Below are 22,371 nucleotides of genomic sequence, written 5' to 3' on the forward strand. Positions count from 1 at the left end.
ACTATTCTTTTGCTGATTGCCTCAAGTCTATCCGAATGATACCTGGAACAAAATAGAAAAAAAAAGTGTAGTGACTTTTGGGACATCCTGTATATCTGGAAATAATCAATCCTTCCTTTTTAAGAGATTTGGAATATGCAACTCCATTTATTTTAATAAATGCTAAAACATTTTACTTATAGCCAGTGCAGTAATACGATTAGCAACAGGCTCAGTAAAACTTTAACATTTCATTATATAAGAAATAGCTTATTTTTATTTTGGTTTAACATTCAGAGAATAAAATTAAATATGAAAGGCATTATGTTTTGAAACAGGTTTGCCATTTACAAGACTTGGTTAGAAAAAATGAACAAGGCCTTGGATCGGCAGAAGGACACATCTTCAGTCTTAAGGAAGCTCAAGACAGACTTCAAAAAGAGCTGGATCTGACTAGATCTAGGCTGCGGGAGACTAGTGATTCCTTGTTCAATATTCAGGTAATCATATACATGTTCAGATCTATAGACACTGAAGTATGTGAATATCATTAGCTCTTTCATTTTATAAATATGATTTGAATGTATTTAGTACTGTAGTATGCCACAAAAGTAGGAGAAAAACACTTCACAAAAAGTCAAAATAAAGTGCCGCTAAGATAAATGCTAAATGAAAGAAAAAGCCTCAGTATAGGGTGAGTGACAAGACCCTACCACCTCCCCATCATAGGCAAAAAACTTTCTTATATAAGCATTGTTTCAAAATGATGTGAAAAAAAGTCATAGTCTAGTGCAAACGCACATTTAAAAGTATAATACAGTTGATTTTTTAAATCAGTTTAGCCATTCAGGCTTCAGAGACTAGAATATTCTTTCTAGTGAAATAGGTGAGACATTCTAGTCAATAGGGTTATTTCCCTTTAGCTACATGGTTGTAGAAGGAATCCACTCCGGATTTTTCACTCTGCCTCTGTAGTACTTCACTGGGCTGTTTAGCTCCCTCTACAGTTTTTTCCTTTTGCACGCATGGATGTATGTGTTCTGCTCATGTTGTGTGTGTTCTGCTCTTCCCATTTTATTATTTTAATTTTGTCCCCTTTTTGGGTAAATTAGTGCTTGGACCGATTTTAAAGCTATGCTTGCTTGAGAATTCACAGACTTCGGTCTGTAGCTGACAGGCCGATCCCTCTGGGTACTTGTTGGCCAGCTTGCATAGTTTTCTTTGGAGCTCAGGGCTATCCCTGAGGTGGTCTTACCTTCTGTTAAACAGGGGTCAAGTATGGGCTGTTAAACACCCTTAGGAGGTTCAGCAGTGTCTCGCAGGGTGCTGGCTGCGTCATCGCGCCTCTGCCCATTCCGGTTCGCATACGATGGTCCACAAGGGTGGAGGTATAATCAGATGTTGGAGTCTGACTGGCAGATCAAATATCAGCTTTGTAGGAGCATTGCCAGCATTGTGGCAGTGATTATGCTCATCCAGCTTCTGTGAGAGCTGAAAGCAGGCTTGCAGCACTTCTAATGTAATGTAATGTAATTTAATTCTTATATACCGCTAAACTCCGTTAGGATTCTAAGCGGTTTACAGAAAAATAGACAATAGGGTACATTAAAATTATAAGTAAAATAGGTACTTAGATATTCCCTTACTGTCCCGAAGGCTCACATTCTAACTAAAGTACCTAGAAAAATGACAATTAGTAGAGTAATGAAAAAATAAAATAGAGATAGAAGAGAAAAAATAAGAAAATAAACGTTCTAATAAGACTACAATGGTCTAAAGGACTTTGAAAGGTTGAAAAAAGAGGGGAGATAGGAAATAGAAGCAGAAGGGAGAACCATTGAAACTATATAATACTTGGGAAATTTAAATGAAATTTAAATAATAAAAAAGGAAACAAAAACCAAGTGGCAAAACAATGAATGAGATTTAAAAATAAAATATCATAAACTAAAAAGAAAGTGAAAAAATAAAAACAAACAGTTTTGAGTGTTTCTGAATGTTCCTCTTCCTAAAAAATCCTAAAATTGCTGGGTTTTGAGTTTGGGAAATGTGAGAATTATCACGATTTTGGCGTGAATTTTGTGATGGTGGCCATCTTGGATTTTTAGCAATTTTATTTTCTAAAGCTCCCTGCTTTTTCAAAACTGCAAATTTTGCCTGGAAACTTGCTGGGATGAAGTCCTTGGGCTCTTCTCTTGTGGATTCTTTCCAGAATTGGGCAATTTTAGTGCTTTTAGAGCATTTTTGCACCACATATCACATGGCGTAGCTGGAGGGCCACTACATCCAGCTTAGCCTGTCCCCTGCTGAAGCAGGTGACCAAACACTCAGCTAGCCCAGCAGGGTGGCTTTCATGGGTTTTAGGGCTCAGCATGACTGGTAATTCCATCCAGTAGGCTGTGGACCCTGCGCAGCCTCAGAAAAGCTCAGTTTACCTATGCCCCAGGAACTGGACACCTTACAACATTTTTGAAATTTTTGCTCTCTGAATTTGGACCACTGTGCTCTCACCCTGTGCAGTCCCAGTCTGCCTACCCAGCATCTCGTAGACTCACCCTACCACTATGCTTGTGCATCCTGATCCTGATCTGGGGGATCCAGATGCTGACCCCTTATTTACAGATGCAGCACTTCCTAGTAGGGGAGATCAGGGACTGTGTGCAGGATCTATGTATCCCTCTGGGGTTTTGGGAGCCTGGAAATGATCTCATGAGGCTGTGCCTATTTGAATTTGCAGCTTTGCCAGACCTTCTTTCTGAATCTTTACAGGAGGTCTTTTTGGTTACTCAGCCAGCTCCAGCCACTTCTTTCTCCTGGTTTTGTGGTGTTTACTTGCTACCTTCTCCTGATAAGTGCGTTCTGATCTCAGAGCAGTTTAATTCTCTGGAGGATGTTCTGAATCATGCTAGAGCTATGCCACGCTGGGATTTTATGACACGGGAGTGTCGGCAACTTTTGGTTCCGCCACAGGTGACAAAATTACACCTTTCCCCCCAATGTGAGTGGTTTAGTATTGGAAGATATGCAGGACTACCGTGTGGAGGTGGTCCTCAGGAAGCTCTTTGACACAGCTGCTTCAGGCATTAAAGCTGCTTTGGCGATTTCTTGTTTCGCTCGCGCATGTCATATTAAAAGTACACTCTGGAAAGTGAGACTTGACTATCCAGAAAGTGAAGCAGTGGTTCCCTCTCCTCATTATTTTTTGGCGGGCACAGTTTATATGCCAGATGCATTGAATGCCCTTATGCAAGTTTGACTCAGGCATCAGAGTACTCCATCTCTGCCTGCAGTGGACTGCTGTTTCCAAGACTCCTTTGGCTGGGCTGTCTTTCAGGAGTTGTGATTGTTTGGCAGAGGTCTGGACGACTTCATGGATTCTAGACTGGACCGTCGCCCTATGACTCAGCCTGATAGCAGACCCAGCCTATCTCTACATACCCAAATGGGGGGCCCACAGGAGATACTTGCAGTTTCATGAGCAGGAGCAGCAGTTCCAGTTCTCTATGCTTCCCTTCAACCTCTTAATGGTACCTCGCACCTCTACCAAGGTCATAGTGGGGATAGCGGCACATCTTCGCAAGGCAGGGATCCAAGTGAACCCATATTTCAATGGCTGGCTAATTAGAGCCCCGTCCAGGGAGGTTAGGCCTCTTCAGCTTAGAAAATAGATGGCTTAGAGGAGATATGATTGAAGTCTACAAAATCCTGAGTAGAGTAGAATGGGTAAAGGTGGATCAATTTTTCACTCTGTCAAAAATTACAAAGACTAAGGGACACTCAGTGATGTTACAGGGAAATACTTTTAAAACCAATAGGAGGAAATATTTTTTCACTCAGAAAATAGTCAAGCTCCGGAACATGTGGTAAGAGCAGATAGAGGAAAAGTCCATAGTCTGTTATTGAGAAAGACATGGGGGATGCCACTGCTTGCCCTGGATCGGTAGCATAGAATGTTGCTACTTCTTGGCTTTTGGCAAGGTACTAGGGACTTGGATTGGCCACCGTGAGATCGGGCTACTGGGCTTGATGGACCATTGGTCTGACTCAGTAAGGCTATTCTTATGTTCTTAACAGGCAGTTTTAAAGAGTGGTCCAGCTCCTCCAGGACCTGGGTTGGATAGTCAACTTCAAGAAGAGTCAGCTGGAGCCAACCCAGCACCTGAAGTAGCTGGGAGATTTTTTTTTTTTTTTAGGTATTTATATACTGCCTATCAAGGTTATCTAAGTGGTTTACAATCAGGTACACAAGTATTTTCCCTATCTTTCCCTGCTACAGAGTTCGACTCATGGTATGGCAATATTTTCAGGTCCTGGGGTCGATGGCAGCAGCCATAGAGGTGGTCCCTTGGGTTAGAAAGCTCATGAGACCTCTCCAAGAATCTTTCCTTTCTTGCTGATCTCCTTAGTTATACTTGCTTCAGCATTGTTACAAAAAGCGAGGAACGGTCTGCAGTGGTGGCTACAGCTAGCTTCCCTCTCAAGGGGCGTGCCTCTCCACATTTTCTTCTAGGAGATATTAAGGACCAATGCCAGCCTTTTTGGTTGGGGGTTTCATTGCAACAAGCATCCAGTTCAGGATGGTTGGTTACTGGCTCTGCAAAAGTGGTCCATAAATCATCCAGAACTCAGAGCCATTCGGCTAGCGAGAAAGGCACTGGAGAAGTCTCTGGAAGGCAAGGCAATCAGGGTCTTCTCAGACAATGTGACAGTGATGGCCTATGTCAACAGGAAAGGAGGCACCAGAAAAGCCCTGTTAGCCTAGAAGCTCAACTCCTCTTTTTTTTTTTTTTTTTTTTGGGGGGGGGGGAAGCTCATTTGCAGGTTCTCTTAGCCACGTACATAGAGGGAGTGGAAAACGTGCAAACTGACTTTCTCAACCCAGGGGAATGTTCGTTGTTCCCCCAGGCATACAACTCCATTGTTTGGTAGTGGGGGCGTCGAGAGAGGAATCTGGTGGCCTCAGCAGTAAACACAAAGGCAGCTCGTTTTTACAGCTGAATATACGAGCCTGGAAGTGCAGGGTTGGACACATTAGTCCAACCGTGGCTGGAGAAGGAGCTCTTGTACATGTTTCCCCTGTGGCCCATTTTAGGTAGAGTCATTTGCAGGATTGCGGGTCATCTGGGATTGGTAGTCCTAGTGGCAGTTGATTGACCACCTCTAGAGGAATGAAGGCCTCAGTCTGACGATCCAAGTGGATCTTCTCACTCGGGGACCAGTCCCTATAGAGAATCTAGAACTCTATGAGCTTATTGCTTCTCTTTTGAGCAGGCTGTCCTGACAAGTAAGGGTTACTCGGATATGGTTGTTGCCACTCTGCTTAGAGCTAAGAAGCCATCGATTGTGGCAGCCTATGCTAAGGCCTAGAAGTCCTTTCAGCACTGGTGTGCTGTGAATGATGTAGAGCCCTTACAAGCTCCGATTTTGGTAGTCCTGGACTTTTTTCAAAAGGAACTTTAGAAGGTCTGTCGGTCAGATCACGGAAATTGGAGGTGGCAGGTTTTTTCCGTTTCCAAGCTCGGGGGAAAGAGGCTATCTGGCCTCTCACCCAGATGTCATCAAGTTCATTAAAGGGCCTCTTTAATTTCACCCTCTGGCCATTCCCTTCCTAGAATCTTGACACCATATTGCAAGGTCTCAGTAAAACTCCGTATGAGAGTAAGAGGCACCCGAGGCTGTGGCACCTCTCCCCGCCCTCTTCTCCATCCCCTATCCTCACCTGCTCCTTCCCCATTCCCTCCTACCACATGCGCACATCTCTTCCCCTGTACCTCTTTAACGTTCTCTGTGCAAGCAGTAACCCCAACCTGCTGCTTGTGCCAGCGTCGGCTCTTCCTCTGATGTCACTTCCTAGGTATGGGTCCAAGAAGTGTCATCCGAGGAAAAGCCAACGCTCGCACAAGCAGCAGGTTCGGGTTGCTGCTTGTGCCAAGAAAATTAAAGAGGTATGAGGGAAGAGATGCATGCCCTCGGTAGCAGAGGAGGGAGCTGGAGGAGGGGGGAGCTGAGAGGAGGCCAGTGCCCCTGCCAAGTCAGCACCTAGGGCAGACTGCCCCCCTTACTACACCACTGGTCAAGACTGTGTTTCTGGTAGAAATTACATCAACAAGACAAATCTCTGAATTATAAGCTCTGTCCTGTTGGGAACTTTTCCTTAAGATTATGGAAGCATGGATTTCCTTACACACAGTTCCATCCTTACTAAAAGTAGTATCTGCTATGGAGGTCTAAGAAAAAGGATAAAGCGTTGCATTTACTGGGGGAAAAAACTCCAACCCACAGCGTGCAAGAAAGTAAAGTCTAATCTTAGTCTCTGCTTAATAACAGGACATTCGAGTAACTTTAGATTCTATATAATATTAGTTCGAGTTGCATATAATTTTGGTATCTGTCTTAATCAGTTCTTGAATGCTATAATATTAATTGATATGTTTGTTACAGAGCAGAACAGAATTGAAGTGTCAGGGTTTTTTCCCCCATTTCCCTCATTAGTGTTCTTTGATTGCTTTTGTACAAACTGAGAGGCAAGAACAGCTGCCTGGGAAGGAGGCAGAGTTAAAAGATGATTGACAGCATTCTAAACTAAACTAAACCTTAAGTTTGTATACCGCATCAACTCCATAAAGATAGAGCTCGGCATGGTTTACAGGTAATTCAATAAATGAAGGAAGGACATTAAGAAATTAGAGGTTATGAAGAGGATAGCTAGATTTACATTTTAAACAGATAGCTTTACGTTTTGGAGAAAAGCCAGGTTTTTAGATGCTTTCGGAATAATTTGAATGAGCCTAGTTCCACAGCGGTGCAGGGAGGTTATTCCAAAGCTCAGTGAATTTGAAGAAAAGGGATTTCCCTAATTTACCTGCATACATGACGCCTTTTAACGAGGGGAAAGATAGTTTGAGTATATGGGCGGATCTGGTAGTGTCAGGTCTTGAAAGATTATTGAGGTAAGAACCTAATCTTTCTATCTAAACTTTTTTCTTTCCCTAAAAATACTGGACCAGTGATGATTTTGGTGCGTTATAAACAGAAAATTTTGTTGTGTTTATGAACAGAATATAATATTGCTTATATGAAACGTATCACCTTCATGATCCAAAAAATATATAATTCTAATATATGGAGCTATTATCAGTTGAAATAGCTTAAGCATTGGGATTTGAGAGAATTTATACTCTTAATACAAAAAGCATGTTTTAAAATAAGAGTATTGGATTTAGGAACATAATGTGGATTGTTCACATAATGTGCCTTTCTTTTTTTTTTTAACTTTCTTTAGTTTTTAATGCCAACAAAAAGTGCAATACAATTCATATACAAATAATGATAATCAACCAAGCACTTATAATCAATCAGTATCTATACAAAAGATAAAAATTCCTTCCCCTGAATGGCAAAACTTTAAAACTTATTATAGCTTGCAGATCCTGTGCTACCAGACGGATTTAGTAGGACATCAGGCCGCCCACTGGTACAAATTAATTTCTGAATTTTTTTTTTTATTAAGTATATTCATCATATTACATCCATTTAAACATAAGATATGGATTGAAAAGCAATTAATACATCATCCAAATCAAATAAACCACTTAAGGTGAATATCCATCTAGCCCACAATTTGAAGGAAGACAACTCTTATAATTCAGATAACATAAAGAAATCAAAGAATAGGAGTAGAAGGGAGAAAACCTTTCCCCCTTTCACAACCTATATACATTCATATGGCGCTACACATATATAAATCCCCACTGAGAATAGCTAGTAAACTAGTCATGTTTCTTTCCCTTAAGAAATAATTCTAATTGAAATGGGTCCCAAAAAACATAATCTTTGTCTTGAATATGCAACAAACATTTACAGGGAAATTTAAGGAAAAATGTAGCACCAATTTCAAGAACTTTAGGTTGCAAAGCCAAAAAGGCTTTTCTCCTATGTTGAGTAGCCTTTGCCACATCGGGAAACATTAAGACCTTATCTCCACAAAATTTTGCCTCTCTATTTTGGAAATATAGTTTCAAAATTAAAGTTTTATCTAATTAATTTACACAGGTAATTAACAAAGTAGCCCGGATTTGGATCAATTCTTGAGAATCCTCTAAAAATTTTGTTAAATCTAAATCTACTGCATTCCCCCTTCTACCGGAAATTTTTTCTTTTGAGGTATATAAAAGAAGTTAGACAACATCATAGTATCTGAGTTAGTTACCCCCAAGTATCTCCTTGAGATACCTTCTCAAAAGTATCTCAGGGGATAACAAATGGGTCGATGGAAAATTTACCAATCTTAGATTCTTTGCTATTACCTGATTTTCACTCATTTCTAATTTATAACGAATATTCAAAGAATCTTTAGTAGATGCTACCAAAGGTGTCTGTAAATTCTTTATCTGCTTTCCCATAGAAAGTGTACGTTTATCTAGATTCCCAATGTTGGCATCTACGTTTCCCAATTTATCTACTTCTTCCTTGGAAAAAACCTGAACTTGATTAGTAACCTTTCTCAACATTACCTCCATCCTCATATTAAGAGTCCAAAAGTCTTTTAAGGTAACTTCCTCTGGATTTTCTTCCAGCCCCTCAGCCTGGCTAATTGTTCCAGGAAAAACTTGAGGCATCTGTGAAAATTCAATCTCCAAGGCCTGCTGGGGGTCGGAGGCTTCAAAAGAAGCTACTTGAGAGCCTGTAGGTTCCAAGCCCATGGAAAGGTCAGGAGGGAGGGGGGGGGGAGTACGCTTTAGAGAGCTCAAGGAAGATCCCGAAAATGAATCAAGTTTTATCAGTAGGTTTTGAAGTACCTGGTAATATCAAATGTTTGTCCATAGGTCCAGCCGTAACCGGAGTTGAGACTCGAGGTTTCCCTTTACGTTTTCCCATTACCAGTCTAAGAACAAAATCCAAAAAATAAACTTAAGCTTAGCTCTATTTCTGCTCCAGAGGCTCCAGTGGCTCCCAAGGGGCTCATAAGTGGCCGCACCACAGGAGGAAGTGCGTTCTTATCTCCTGGGCTACAGGACCTGATGGTTGTTGGTGTCCTCCTCCAGTGCCTGTTGGCAATAGGCACTTTAATGTCGGGAAGCACTCCAGAGAAAAAACAGTAGGTAATAATAAACATTCAGAGAAGTCCCTGCTCTCTAGATTCTCTGCGTCCTCCAGGAGAAGCTTCCTCTAATTTCTGAATTTTTAAATAAGAAGCCAAAAAATAGTCTGAGAGAGATTTGGAGCATCGAGATAAAACAGTATATTTCTGTATCTCGTTGGGCACATATTTGGAATTGGAAGTTGAAATGTACAGAGTCAGCAGCTATGAGACAAACTTGGCTTTTCTTGTTGCATAGGTTTTTCTGGACCCCAGTTCGTTTGCAGAAGTTAGACAGTTCAAAATCTAATAGATGCTGGCACTGTCATGTTAACCTAGGGACTTTGGATCATATGTTATTCTATTGTCCATTGATACTTAATTTTGGAGGTCAATTTGGGAACAAATTAATAATGTACTTGGGTCTTCAATAAAAACTAACCTATGAAACCATAATTTGTGGCACTATATTACATATTAAGCATTCTTTAGATTGACATATAAGCCATCTTTTCTTAATGATGACCGTAGCCATCCAGATGATTACACGTAACTGGAAGAGTTATGATCAACTGAATTACACTTTTTGGTGGACAAGCTTATGTTCCAGTTATAAATACAAAAGAATGTTTGCAGAATGTATGGGACATAGTAATGCATTTAAAATGGTGTGGAGCCCAATGACTGCATTTGTTGAATCAAAATAACAGTCAGGTACCTTTCCTTTTACTGAACTTCTGTACACATCCAGGGCGGGTGTAGTGGGTGGGGGGTAGGGAATGTATTATTGTTTTGCTGTTCTTAATTATCTATATTATTATTGGAATAAATATGTACTACTTCTTGTATTAATTATGGGGGTAGGGGGGAGAAAATTTTTGTTTTTTGAATTATTTGTGTATTTAAGTGCATTCTATGTAGTGTTTTGTTTAAATTAATTGAATTGCACTATTAATGTTTGAAAATCAATAAATAATTTTTTTTTAAAATTCTCTCCCCCATCCATCATTACCATCAAGAATAATACCAAAACAAAAGATATAGCCCCCTAGCAACAGCCCCAAAGCCCTTTAAATCTCTATGGGCTTACGGGCCATTACCGCGCTGCGGCCACTAGCGCAGTTTTGTAAAACAGGCCCTAAATGTTTTTTCATAGGATATCTTTATCCTTTTGACTTATTCCCTCTATTTGTGGTCTAAGAAGGCTTGTTTATATTACTTTATTTATGATGATGATTATATGTAGGTAGTGTATAACAAGCAGGACAAATTTATTATATGTAGCCACATGTATTTTTCAAGTGTATTAATTGTAAAAAATTATTTTTGAAAGTATAATTTTTATTTTAAAAAAAGTGTTTTGTAAAATCAGTGCGCCTGCTGCATGAACAGGCAAGTACAATATATTTGCTGGGATCTTTACCATATTACAAAAGCCTTCAAGTTTAGCAGAACCTTTTGTAAAATATTCAGCTAATTGTGAATATCCCAGTTTCTAACCAGACATACTCTGCAAAATGGGGCTTAGTGAATATTAGGTATTACTGTTACTGAATTTTCCATGTGCAATTTGTTCTATCAGAAAACGTTAGATCAAGAACGAAAGCAGCATGAAGAGACACTTTCTACTCTATGTGAAGAGGAGAGGTTAAAGTTGGACAAAATGTCTTGTGATCTGGAAGTAAAATGGACAGAGAATCTTAGGTATGTTTTAGTTCAAGATTATTTAATAATCAAGACAATAATCAAAACTGCTGGATTTCATACTTTCTCGTTTTGTTTGCTTGCTGTCAGACAAGAGTGCACTAAGCTTCATGAAGAGCTAAATCTTCAACATGATGAGGATAAAAAGTCTTACATGACTCAGCTTGTGCAGTTGAAAGATCGGGAGATAAATGTTGCTAGAGAGAGCTGGCAAAAAAAAGTGGAAGATCTTTTAGATCAGGTAATCAGTACAACTGTTTTAGAAATCACACTTGAGAAATAACTTTATTGCAGATGTTGTTGATTGTTATGAGCTTAGTCTTGTCTCAGAACAAATATTTAACTGTTTTGGACTGGAAAACAAACTTATTTTCATTCTAGATTTTCATTGATGAAAAAATGTTTCAAAGAAGTTCTTGTTTCTGGTGGTTTGTCCAGTTGTCTAGCATCATTACAGAATTCATGCTTGATGGCCAGAGACTAATTCTGTCATCTAGGTAGTAACATTAAGGGCCTCTTTTACTAAACCGTACTAGCGGTTTTAGCGCCAGGAGCTGCACTGAATGACCTGCATTGCTCCTGATGCTCATAAGAACTCTATGAGCGTCAGGAGCAGCATGGGCCATTCAACACGGCTCCCCGTGCTATAACCACTGGCGCTGTTTAATAGAAGAGGGGGTAAGTCTGATATGATAATCACCATTTCTTGTACAATCTCTCTGGAGGCTGAACTGACGGGATCTTACATCTCTGATAGCTTCAGCTGCAGGGCAACTAAAAGATCCCTCCCCTTTGGACTACCTGCCTGGGAGTTTCCTAACCTGCTCAGTTTGTTCCTGCAGCTTCACTGCATGGTTGAATTTAATTCTGCTCGGGATTTGTTTTGGTTTTTTATTTTTATTTTTTTAGAACTGCCTTCTTTGCTGCCAAAAGTTGTTTCGTCTTCTCACGTCACTCAGACAATTCGTTTGCAAGCCTTTGTTCCTTCGGGTTCCTTGTCTCAGGACCTTGTTTTGCGGTATCTGGATGCACAGCGTCTCCTTTTGAGATACTTAGAGGTCACTAATGACTTCCGTTGGTTGGACCATCTGTTTGTCCTGGTGGGCCCCACGCGTTGGGGTCGGCCTGCTTCCAGGACTGCCTTTTCGCGTTGGATACTTGCGCCATTTCTGCGGCCTATGTGGCAGCGGGGAAGAAACCTCCCCTTAGGGTGAAGGCTTACTCTACCAGAGGAATGGCTTCCTCATAGGCTGAATCTCATGCGGTCTTGCCTGAGGAGATTTGTCGGGCGGCCACGTGGGCTTCCCTTCATACCTTTTCCAGGTTTTACATGCTTGATGTTGTGGCTACGGGTGATAAGGCCTTTGGCTCTTCTGTTCTTGTGGCGGGCTCATTGGGGCGCCCCCTCCCCTCAGTTTTGGGACATCTTTAATACGTCCCGTCAGTTCAGCCTCCAGAGAGATTGTACAAGAATGAAAGATTAGGTTTCTTACCTCTGCTAATCTTTCTTGTAGATCTTCTCTGGAGGCTGAACTCCCGCCCATCTGTTTTGTCCCATTCGCAGATCGCCTCTTCAGTAACTGGTAAGCTGGATTTCTGTCTTTGACTGGCCTCACTAAGAATTACATACATATTCCCCTTTGTAAGGTTTAAGGGTTGGTGGAGTTTCCCCGGGGCGGTGCCCATTCTGATCTTAAGGCTTTGTCCACGTTCCAGGATTTTCCTGGGTTTTGCAGTTTATAATGTTTGCATTATGTGTTTGATTCCAGTTGAATCAAATCCACTACTCACAGCTCTAATAATATTCAATAAATATTGATTAAATATAAATATAAAGTGCTCAGATCCAAACCATAAAACGTTCGTGATAACTACAAACTTATGGCTGTCTTATGGGACCATCATTGCGCTTTATTGTCCCAGACCACTCATATCATTCTCCATTAATAGCATAACATAAAATGAAGAAATATAAAATGTTCACTTATCTGTCTGATAGAGTGATTGATGAAAGTAAAGGCAGCCAAAAAATCACTAAAGTGCCAGTGCAATGAAAAGTGCAGAAATAGATCATTAGCCAAATGACTCCCCAACTCGAGTTTCAGTAACCCTTCCTCAGGAGGGGACACTGTGAATAAAAGCAAAAATAACCTTTGTGGAATTCTAAAAACTTATATGCCAAACTATAAAGTTATCACTTCAAAAAATTTGATTCCAGTTGGCCATTTTCGGCCGTAGTTTTTAGTATAATACGATATTGAGCAGAATTAACTGGTAGTGGGAGTTCCCGCGCCCTCTCTTTCTTTTCTTCTGTTTTTCTGTTGTCATAGGTCTCCATGGCTTTTCTACTAACTGAGCAGGTTAGTAGAAAAGCCAATGTCCAAACCATGTCCAATATTTCTCCTTCTATCACCCCTCTCCAGCTTGGCTGCTCATTCAGTGCCAGTCATTCAGACAGGGTGCAGCGGCTCTTGCACGCTGCACGTGGCTGACCCGGAAGCCGACATGCTGTCCTGCAAACAAGTTCGACTGGCGCTGAAGATAAGAAGGAGTAGCTAAGCTGGAAGGAGGATGGTGTCTGATGATCGAGGTAACCTGGCTGACCAGAAAGGCTTTCCTCCGACATCAGCTGCTGGACTCGTTGGGGGGGGGGGAGGGTGTTGTTGCACATACAAGGGGACCTGTCAGTGCTGATCCAAAGGGGAAAGAAGGGATACAGTTCGACAGATCCTTTACTGCAGGGACAACTGCAGCAACCAGTTAATTATTTCCCCCATTCTGGTGGGTTACCATGTCATTCTCTACATGAATTACTGAAAGCCAGGAGATCAGATATAATGTTAAGATCAAGAGGAATCTTTATCTCAAAATGTTGAACCTAATGTCTTGGCTGGGTTCACTATAGGGGAACATCAGGGACTTTGGAGCTGCTATAGAAGAATTAGCAGTTCCTTTCGTCTTCAGATTCAATGCTCTGGACTTGAAGCACAGTTGTTCCAGTCAGGACTAGATTAACACTATGAGGGCAGTTTGAAAAGATCAGATCAGTAAACAAACAATTTAAACAAATAGAGGGGCATAATTTAAAAAAACTGTCTTAAGTCCCCTTTTGGCCTAAGAGCTTAAATGTTGAAAGTAGAAGCAGGGAAAATGTCCATTATCAAAAATAATGTCCAAAAGGAGGTTTTTAAAAAAAATATTGGCCTGCCTCTACGTTCAGCTGTTTAAACACCCAGACCACCACTACGTCTAAACTTACACCATATAATCAACCTAAAAAAAGCCTAAGCCCCAAACGTCCAAAACAAGGGCTTTTAGGCGGAGGAACCAGTCCTTCGCCTAAAAGCTGGATTCTGTAACCGGTGTCTGCCAAAAACAACACTGGTTACAGAATCCACCCCCCCCCCCCCCCGGAAGACATCGGAGCAAGAGGGAGCACAAGCCCTCTTGCCCCGCGATCCCTAACCCTCCCCCGATGACATTGGGGCAGGAGGGAGCCCAAGCCCTCCTGCATCGTGGTACCCCCAACCTCCCCGATGAAGATTGGGGCAGGAGGGAGCCCAAGCCCTCCTGCCCCGCGATGAAGATCGGGGCAAGAGGGAACCCAAGCCATCTTGCCCCACGATCCCCCCCAGGAAGTCCGATGAGGCCAGGAGGGAGCCCAAGCCCTCCTGGCTCTGCGACACCCCCTAACCCCCACTCCCCACTAAAATATGGGCAGGAGGGATCCCAGGCTCTCCTGCCCTCAGCGCAACCCCACCCATGACCGTCCCCCTCCAATCGGCCTCCGCCGAACCGTGACCCCCCCGCCAACCCCATGACCCCCTCCACCCCCAATCCCACCTCCCATACCTTGAAATCGTTGGCTGGACGGACGGGTGCCAAGCCCACCCATCCAGCAGGCCAGCCATTTCAGGAATGGGGCCGTATTGGCCCAGGCGGCTCAAACCCTGCCCACAGGTGGGGCCTGAGGCGCCTGGGCCAACCAGAATAGGCCCAGGAGCCTTAGGCTCCTCCTGTGGGCAGGGCCTTAAGTACATGGACCAGGTTGGGTCCATGTGCCTAAGGCCCCGTCCACAGGAGGGGCTTGAGGCTCCTGGGCCTATTCTGGTTGGCCCAGGCGCCTCAGGCCCCACCTGTGGGCGGGGTTTGAGCCGCCTGGGCCAATCCGGCCCCATTCCTGAGATGGCTGGCCTGCCTGATGGGCAGGCTTGGCACCCGTCTGTCCGGCCAATGATATCAGGGGGTAGGGAGGTTGTGGGGTCGGCGGGGGGGGGGCAATCAGGGGTTCAGGGAGCCGATCGGGGGGGGGGTTGTGTCGAGGGCAGTTGGGCCTGGGATCCCTCCTGCCTGTATTTTAGTGGGGGCTAGGGGGTGTCGCTGGGCCAGGAGGGCTTGGGCTCCCTCCTGCCCCGATAGTGTCGGGGAGGTCGGGGGTGCTGAGGGGTAGGAGGATTTGGGCTCCCTCCTGCCCCAATAGTTTCGGGGAGGTCGGGGGTGCCGCGGGGCAGGAGGACTTGGGCTCCTTCCTGCCCTGATTGTTGTCCGGGGGGGGGGGGGAAGGGTGGATCGTGGCAGGGGAGATGAGCCATCTCTCCTGCCGTGATCATTGCTGTAGGGGTTAGGCAGGTTGCTGGGGCCGCTGAGCTAATCGCAGCAGCCACGATTAGCTCAGCGGCCCCTTTTCGGCACTTATACCTGTTTTGACTTGGTCTAAGTCAAAACGTATAAGTGCCGACTAGGCAACCTGCCTAAAGTTTTGGTTATACCTGCTGCATGCCTAGGTCTAGGTCGGTCCACCTCTCGCCCACCACCCGCCCTATCCCCTGCTCTAAAAACACCTCTTTTCTCTCTGTGCGTTTAGAGGCAGGGGAAAGGCCTTAAGCTGGTTTTAGATACGTCTAAAACCAGCTTTGATTATGGCTTTTTGATCATCCAAGTAGCCATTTAGGCCACTTTTTAGATGTTTTTTTTTCTTTTGATTATGAGCCCCGTATTTTTTAAAATTTGACAAAACCTATTTTTTTTTTTTTAAGGAATGGAAAAACTGGACAATTTCTGGACTAAGGACTCCTTTTACAAAGATGTGTTAGGGCCTTAAAGTGCGGAATAGCGTGTGCTAAATTGCCGCGTGCGCTAGCCACTACCACCTCCTCTTGAGCAGGCGGTAGTTTTTCAGGTAGCGCATTCTAATCCGGTGCGCGCACTAAAAATGCTAGCGCACCTTTGTAAAAGGAGCCCTAAGTGTACAGCCTTCAATGTTGATGTTGAGAAATATAACTGCTTGATTTTGGGGGTTTTTTAATATTTGTTTAACTTGATGTGTGTGTTTTTTTACTGAACTTTTCAAACCACCCTTGTATATGGGGCCCTAAGCTAGCATATATTTGTGGGGCCCTCTATCATGGACCCTTAAATATCCCTTCCCACCACAATCACCATTATTTCACCTCTCCAAGAATAACAGGAAATATTGCAGAGCAGTGGCATAACAATGGGAGGGCTTAGGTGGACAAGGACCCTCCCACTTTTGGCTCAGGTCCTCTCAGCAGTAATGCATCTTTGTCAGGGCCGACTGTACCCCATGGTCTGACGCCTTCCCTGCTCTCTTTACCCCCCACAGACTACCTCAATGCATGTCTTAATTATAGGGGTTGCTAGCAGAGGCAGTGATTTACTCATGTAGCTCCCTGGTGAACCACGGAGCCTTTTCTCTGATGTGTCCCATTCCTCTAATGCAGCAATGCTGAATGTGTCAGAGGAAAAGCTCTTGGGTTCATTGGGCAGCAGCCTGAGTGGATCTCTACCTCTATCTCTGCCAGCAACCCCTCTAACAAAGACACGCTTTAAGGTATGAGATAGGAGGGTCCAAGAGAGAGACAAATGCTGGTCTGCAGGGGATGGGGAAGGACTAGAGGGAGAAAGAAAGCTAGATTGGGGGATGGGAGGCTACAAGGAGAAAGAGATGCTGTACTGCAGCAGATGGTAGTGGTGGTGAATGCTATAGACAGGAAGAAGGGCCAGGCCAGGTAATGGAGGACTAGATGGAGACTGGATAGGAGCTTGGGGATGGAGGGAAAGAGAGATGCTAAACAATGGGAGAAAGAGGGGAGAGGAAGAGAGAAAAAGATGTTGATTGTGGTGGTTAGGGTATCAATACAGAGGATGAAGCTGGATCCAGGAGCAGATGGGAGGGTGAGAGAGAGATGGGAGACAATGGAGGTAGGAAGGGAGGGAAGAAAGAAAGAGAGATGTTGGATCCATGAGTTAGGGAAGTTGGAAGGAAGAAGGGAGAGAAGCCAGATAACAGGAGGCAGAAAGGGAAGAAAAAAAAAGATGCTGGATCCAGGGACAGAAAGGCATGAAGAAGATATGCTGGACAGATGGAGGGAGGAAACAGAAAGGGAGAGATGGAGCATGGACGGAGAGATCTTGGGCCACAGGAGGGGAGGCAGGGCCACAGGAGTGGTGGCAGGATGGATAGTCAGCAAGAAAGAGAAAGTGAGAGAAGCTAGATGTGTGTTAGGGAGCAGAAAGGAAGAGAGATGCTGGATTATGGGGAATGATATAGGAGAGAACATATAGGGAATATGCTGAGGAGTTGACTGGAAGGGACAGAGAGATTTCAGGACATGGGGGGAGAGAGGTAGATGCCTTCTGTTAAAAGGATAGAGGGAGAGAAATACTGGGAATGTTAGAGAGGCCAAGGTGGGGGAAGGGGGTTGAGAAGATAGTGCAGAAGATAGAAATGTGATAATAGAAAGTAGGAGATTGAAGAATGGGATGAGAAATGGGAGAGCTAGGGGTGGTGGGAGAAGGTGATGGAAAGTTCATAGGTAGGTGAAAAGTAAAAAGAAGGCAAAGGATGATAAAGAGAGTAAATGAAAACTGAAGGATATACACCAGAAAATAAAAAGGAAGGAAAGAGCTAATTGCAAAAGATCATTATGTAAGAGATAGGTGTAGTGAGGAAATAGAATAGGACAGGTAGAGACAGGAGAGAATAGAAAAGACAAATGAACAGTAGCAACTGGAAAGAGGCTTAATAGAAGACAGGAAAGCAGAAAAGATAAGCTGGGACCGACATGATGGAAAAATAAAATGTCCAGACAAAAAGGTAGAAAAAACTTTTATTTTTAATTTATTAACTGGAATGGGGAATGTGCATTGCAGATATTTATGTACAGTATATTGGAGGCTTCTATACCGCTACTAATGACTGGGGAGTCAATTCGGAGCTGTTTTTATGAACTTCAGTAAAGGTGTTACATTACATGACAGTGTTCTCCCCAGAAATTTTTTCCAGCCGGGTGGCATGAAAAAGTAGCCGGGTGGGGCGGGACAGGGAAATTTGGTGGTGGGGAAAATTAAGGGCTCCTTTTACTAAGCTGCAATAGCGTTTTTAGCGCGTGCAGAATTGTCACGCTACATGGCTAGAACTAACCATCTAGTATGTGCGGCAATTCTACGCGAGCTAAGCGCGCGGTAAAACTGCTATCGCAGCTTAGTAAAAGGAGCCCTAAATGTGTACTATTTGTATTAGTTAATTATTATTAAGTTATTTTCCAATGCTCAATATGACTGCCTTTCTTAAGGTTTGACACTTGTTCCATAATATATATATTAAATTTAAGAAGTATCCAATTCTAGAATAATTAGATATTTGCCCTCTTTCAAATGGTATAGAGCAGTGATTCCCAACCCTGTCCTGGAGGAACACCAGGCCAATCGGGTTTTCAGGCTAGCCCTAATGAATATGCATGAGAGAGATTTGCATATGATGTAAGTGATAGGCATGCAAATTTGCTTCATGCATATTCATTAGGGCTAGCCTGAAAACCCAATTGGCCTGGTGTTCCTCCAGGACAGGGTTGGAAACCACTGGTATAGAGCAGCGTCTCTCAAACTTTTTTAACTCCAGCACACTAAACGGAGCAAATGTTTTTTGTGGCACACTAAATGCAGCAAATGTTTTTTCATGGCTGGAAAAAATTTCTGGGGAGACCACTGATGCCCTTATTTTCAAGGTCCAATCACATCAAAGAATGATGCTTATCTGGGCAGTTGTATAATAAAAAGAATGGATAAGATAACATGAGAAGTGAAATTGTCATGAATCAGAGGGATACATACCCTGTAGGTCCTAAAAGCAGGCTTGTGGATTAGATGTGGATTAGATATGAAGGCAGTGGCATAACTAACATATGTGACACCCGAGGCCCATCATTTTATGACACCCCCCCCATCTGTATGAAAAACATGATTTTTAGTAACAATCCACACATCACACAAGAGTGTGCCTAGGAAAAGGCAGCATCTTACATATTGCAGTGAGCAGTACATCAATACACCCATTGTAAAACTAAACAAGCCAGACTAGTACAGATCAATCCTACACAGTCAATCCTAACTGAAAACCATGTCTTTCGAACACACCTTCGCCTAGTATGGAATATATAATCACAAACTAACCCCTCTCCCTTTTACAAAACTGTAGTGTGGTTTTTAGCTATGGTGGTAACAGTCCAGACTCTCATAGAATTCTGAGCAATTACCACCATGGCCAGTGCTAAAAAAAACACTCTACAGTTTTGTAAAAGGGGGGATAAAATAGAAAAACGTAGACAAAGGTTAAATTGAACTACCAAGAAGCTGGACTCTGTATACAATGCAACACCACAGAAACAGCAATGCATCTCCCCTAAAGCAAAAAAATAAATAAATATAATTTTTTTCTACATTGTCTTCTCTGGTTTCTGCTTTCCTCATAGTCTTGACACTCTCTTCCTTTCATCCACTATCTACCCTCTCTCTGCCCCTTCTATATGGCATCTTCTCTCCTTGTATTCCCCTTCCATCTCTCCCTACACCCCTATTATTCTGGCATCCATCTTCTTCCCTTCCCTCCTTCAATGGTCTGGCATCTCTCTCCTCTTCTTCCCTTCCCTCTCCCACACCCTCATGGTCTGGCATTTCACTCTCTCCTCTCCCTTCCCCCCACTTCCATCAGCATCTGCCCCCTTTCTTTCCCTCCAACCCAATTCCATCCAGTATCCTTCCCCCTTATGTCTGTCTCTCCTTTCCCTGCATACCAATTCCATCAGCATCTGCCCCCTTTCTCTCCCTCCACCACCCTTCCTTACCACCCTAACCTCCTTTTTCTCCCTCCACCACCCTTCTATACTCCTCTCTCCCTCCAAACCAGCAAGGTCCCATGATGACTGCTTCTGTTGCCTCTGCCTCTGGAAGATGTAAGTGACGTTGGAGGGGGTGGGCCGGCAGACACAGGGAATTGCAGCAAGGTTCCACAATTCCGGAGGCAGAGGCGGCAAATGCAGTCATTGTGGGACCTTCCTTCACTTCAGTGTGGCTGCTGACTCTGCTTCAAAATAAGTACGGGAGCCGTGCTGAGGTGCAGGTGCCATTTAGAGCAGCTTGGAAGGTTCTGGATCCAGCCGGCTGTGTACCCCCCTAGGGCTGGCACCCAGGGTGGTCTGCCACTGTATGAGGGGACAAAAAATAATAGAAAGAATGGATAACTTGACCAATTTAGACATGTCATACAATTATAACCACAAAAATACATCATAAAATGTAATTCTAAACTCAAAAGACTCCAGACAAAAAGCATACTATAGAAAGGAAACCAGAAAAGACCAAACCCATAGTACTAAGATCCAAATGCTAAAATCGGACATGTCCATTACGAAGAGACGTGTGAATCACCACTAATTATAACGAGTGAGTCTTTAAAATATGAGACGGTAACGGATAGCCAGACCTGGTGAACGGAAGTGACAAATACTGGAGCCAAAACCAGAGCACCGTGATGAAACTTGAATATGAATACCTTGCATTTCTTGGCGTTGAAGCCCAGCTGTCAGGTAGATGACCAACGTTCCAACAAAAACAGGTCCTGCGTCATACTATTGTGTAAATTGGAGCCGCTCACTATGTTACATAGTTTGGCGTCGTCGGCGAATAGTGTTATTTTACCTTGAAGCCCCTGAGTCAGGTCCCCTATGAATAAGTTGAAAAGGAGTGGTACTCCACTTGTCACGTCTAACGTTTTAGAGAGGGTACCGTTAACCACCACCCTCTGAAGTCTACCATTGGCTATTTTTTGGGCTTGCGAGCTACTTTTAAAATGACCAAGTCAAAATGATCTACTAACAATAAAAAATGTTTTTAAAAACCACAAAGCACACTGTACGCAGAGAAAATGTTAATAATCATTCCTATTCCGGGGTTTTCTCAAAGAGGTCAAAGCAGATGACTCTATGCACTGTCACCTCACTAACAACCATACGAAAATAGACAAATATACCCCCTCCCTTTTTACTAAACCACGATAGCAGTTTGCTGCGCTGAATGCCCAGCGCTGCTCTTGACGCTCATAGGCTCCCTGCGCTAAAAAACGCTATTGCGATTTAGTAAAAGGGAACCATAGTGTAAAATATAGACAGCAGATATAAATTCAGACACATTTTGATCAGTAAATTTAAAATAAACTCATTTTTCCTACCTTATTGTCTGGTGATTTCATGAGTCTCTGGTTGCACTTTCTTCTTCTGACTGTGCATCCAATCTTTCTTCCCTTCTTTCAGCCTGTATGCTTCCTCTCCTCCTGACCTCAATCCCCTCCCCCCAACTTTTTCTTCCTCTCTTCCTGCCCTTTCTTTCTTTCTCTCTTCATGCCCCCTTTCTTTTTTTCTGTTTCTCTTTCTGCCCTCTTACTTTCTTTCTCCTTGCCCTCCCCCAAGCCACTGCCAATGTCACTGCCATCGGGGAACAGGCCCCAAAGCCGCTGGCCGCCGCCCCCACCAACCTCTCCCTACTTCGGGCCGACCAGCATTCCTCTCCCCGATGTCAATTCTGCTGTCGGAGAAGAAGGCTGATCGGCCCAAGATCACAATCGATTGGGGGAAATGCTGCCGGGTCCTGCCTTCGCGGAAACTGAAAGTAGGCAGGACCCGGCAGCAAGAAGAGCAAATGGAAAACTTCACTGACCTGTCTCCCGCCTTAGCCCGTAGCGAATTTATGTTTCGGGGATCTAACATGTGCGTGCCGGCTTCCCTTCTCTTCCCTCCCCCCCCCATCCCCCCAGACATAACTTCCGGTTTCGGAGGGAAGAGAAGGGAAGCCGGCACCACACTTTAAAGCCCCGGAGCATAAGTTCGCTACGGGCTAAGGTGAAATCTTCAAGCCAGCTTTTTTTTTTTATGTTGAGCAGCAGCAGAGGCAGCAGAATTTAGCTGGGCGGTCATCTAAATTACCCGGGCGGACCGCCCAGCTGAAAGACCCTAGGGAGAACACTGCATGAGTTAAATATATGTATATCTTATCTAATTATACCATCTATGTACATATACTATTATTATAGTTTCTGTGAATCATATATTTATCTTTCTTTGTATTTATTTATATACCACTTATAACCTAAATCTAATCTAATCTAATCTTCATTTTATATACCGAATCTACTCCCAAAGGAGTTCTTTAAAAAATGAAACATAACAAGTAAAAACTGTGGGATAAAAACAGAAATTGGTTAGATTAGATGGATGGAAAAAGTTAGAAAAAAGTATGTTGATTTGCTTAAAATTACT

The 22,371-nt window shown here is 43.3% G+C and overlaps 1 protein-coding gene across 6 annotated transcripts in view; it reads left to right on the top strand.

Annotated features, from left to right (window-relative positions):
- FAM184A (family with sequence similarity 184 member A) overlaps window positions 1–22,371 on the top strand; it is a 408,528-nt gene that overhangs the window by 214,948 nt on the left and 171,209 nt on the right. For all 6 annotated transcript variants that reach the window (XM_033938486.1, XM_033938491.1, XM_033938492.1 and 3 more), the window contains 3 exons: window positions 318–479; window positions 10,641–10,762; window positions 10,853–11,003. In XM_033938486.1, coding sequence (XP_033794377.1) covers window positions 318–479; window positions 10,641–10,762; window positions 10,853–11,003 — 435 coding nt within the window. The remainder of the gene's footprint in view (window positions 1–317; window positions 480–10,640; window positions 10,763–10,852; window positions 11,004–22,371) is intronic.

The sequence above is a fragment of the Geotrypetes seraphini genome, chromosome 3 (genome assembly GCF_902459505.1).
Source record: "Geotrypetes seraphini chromosome 3, aGeoSer1.1, whole genome shotgun sequence".
Lineage (NCBI taxonomy): Eukaryota > Metazoa > Chordata > Amphibia > Gymnophiona > Dermophiidae > Geotrypetes > Geotrypetes seraphini.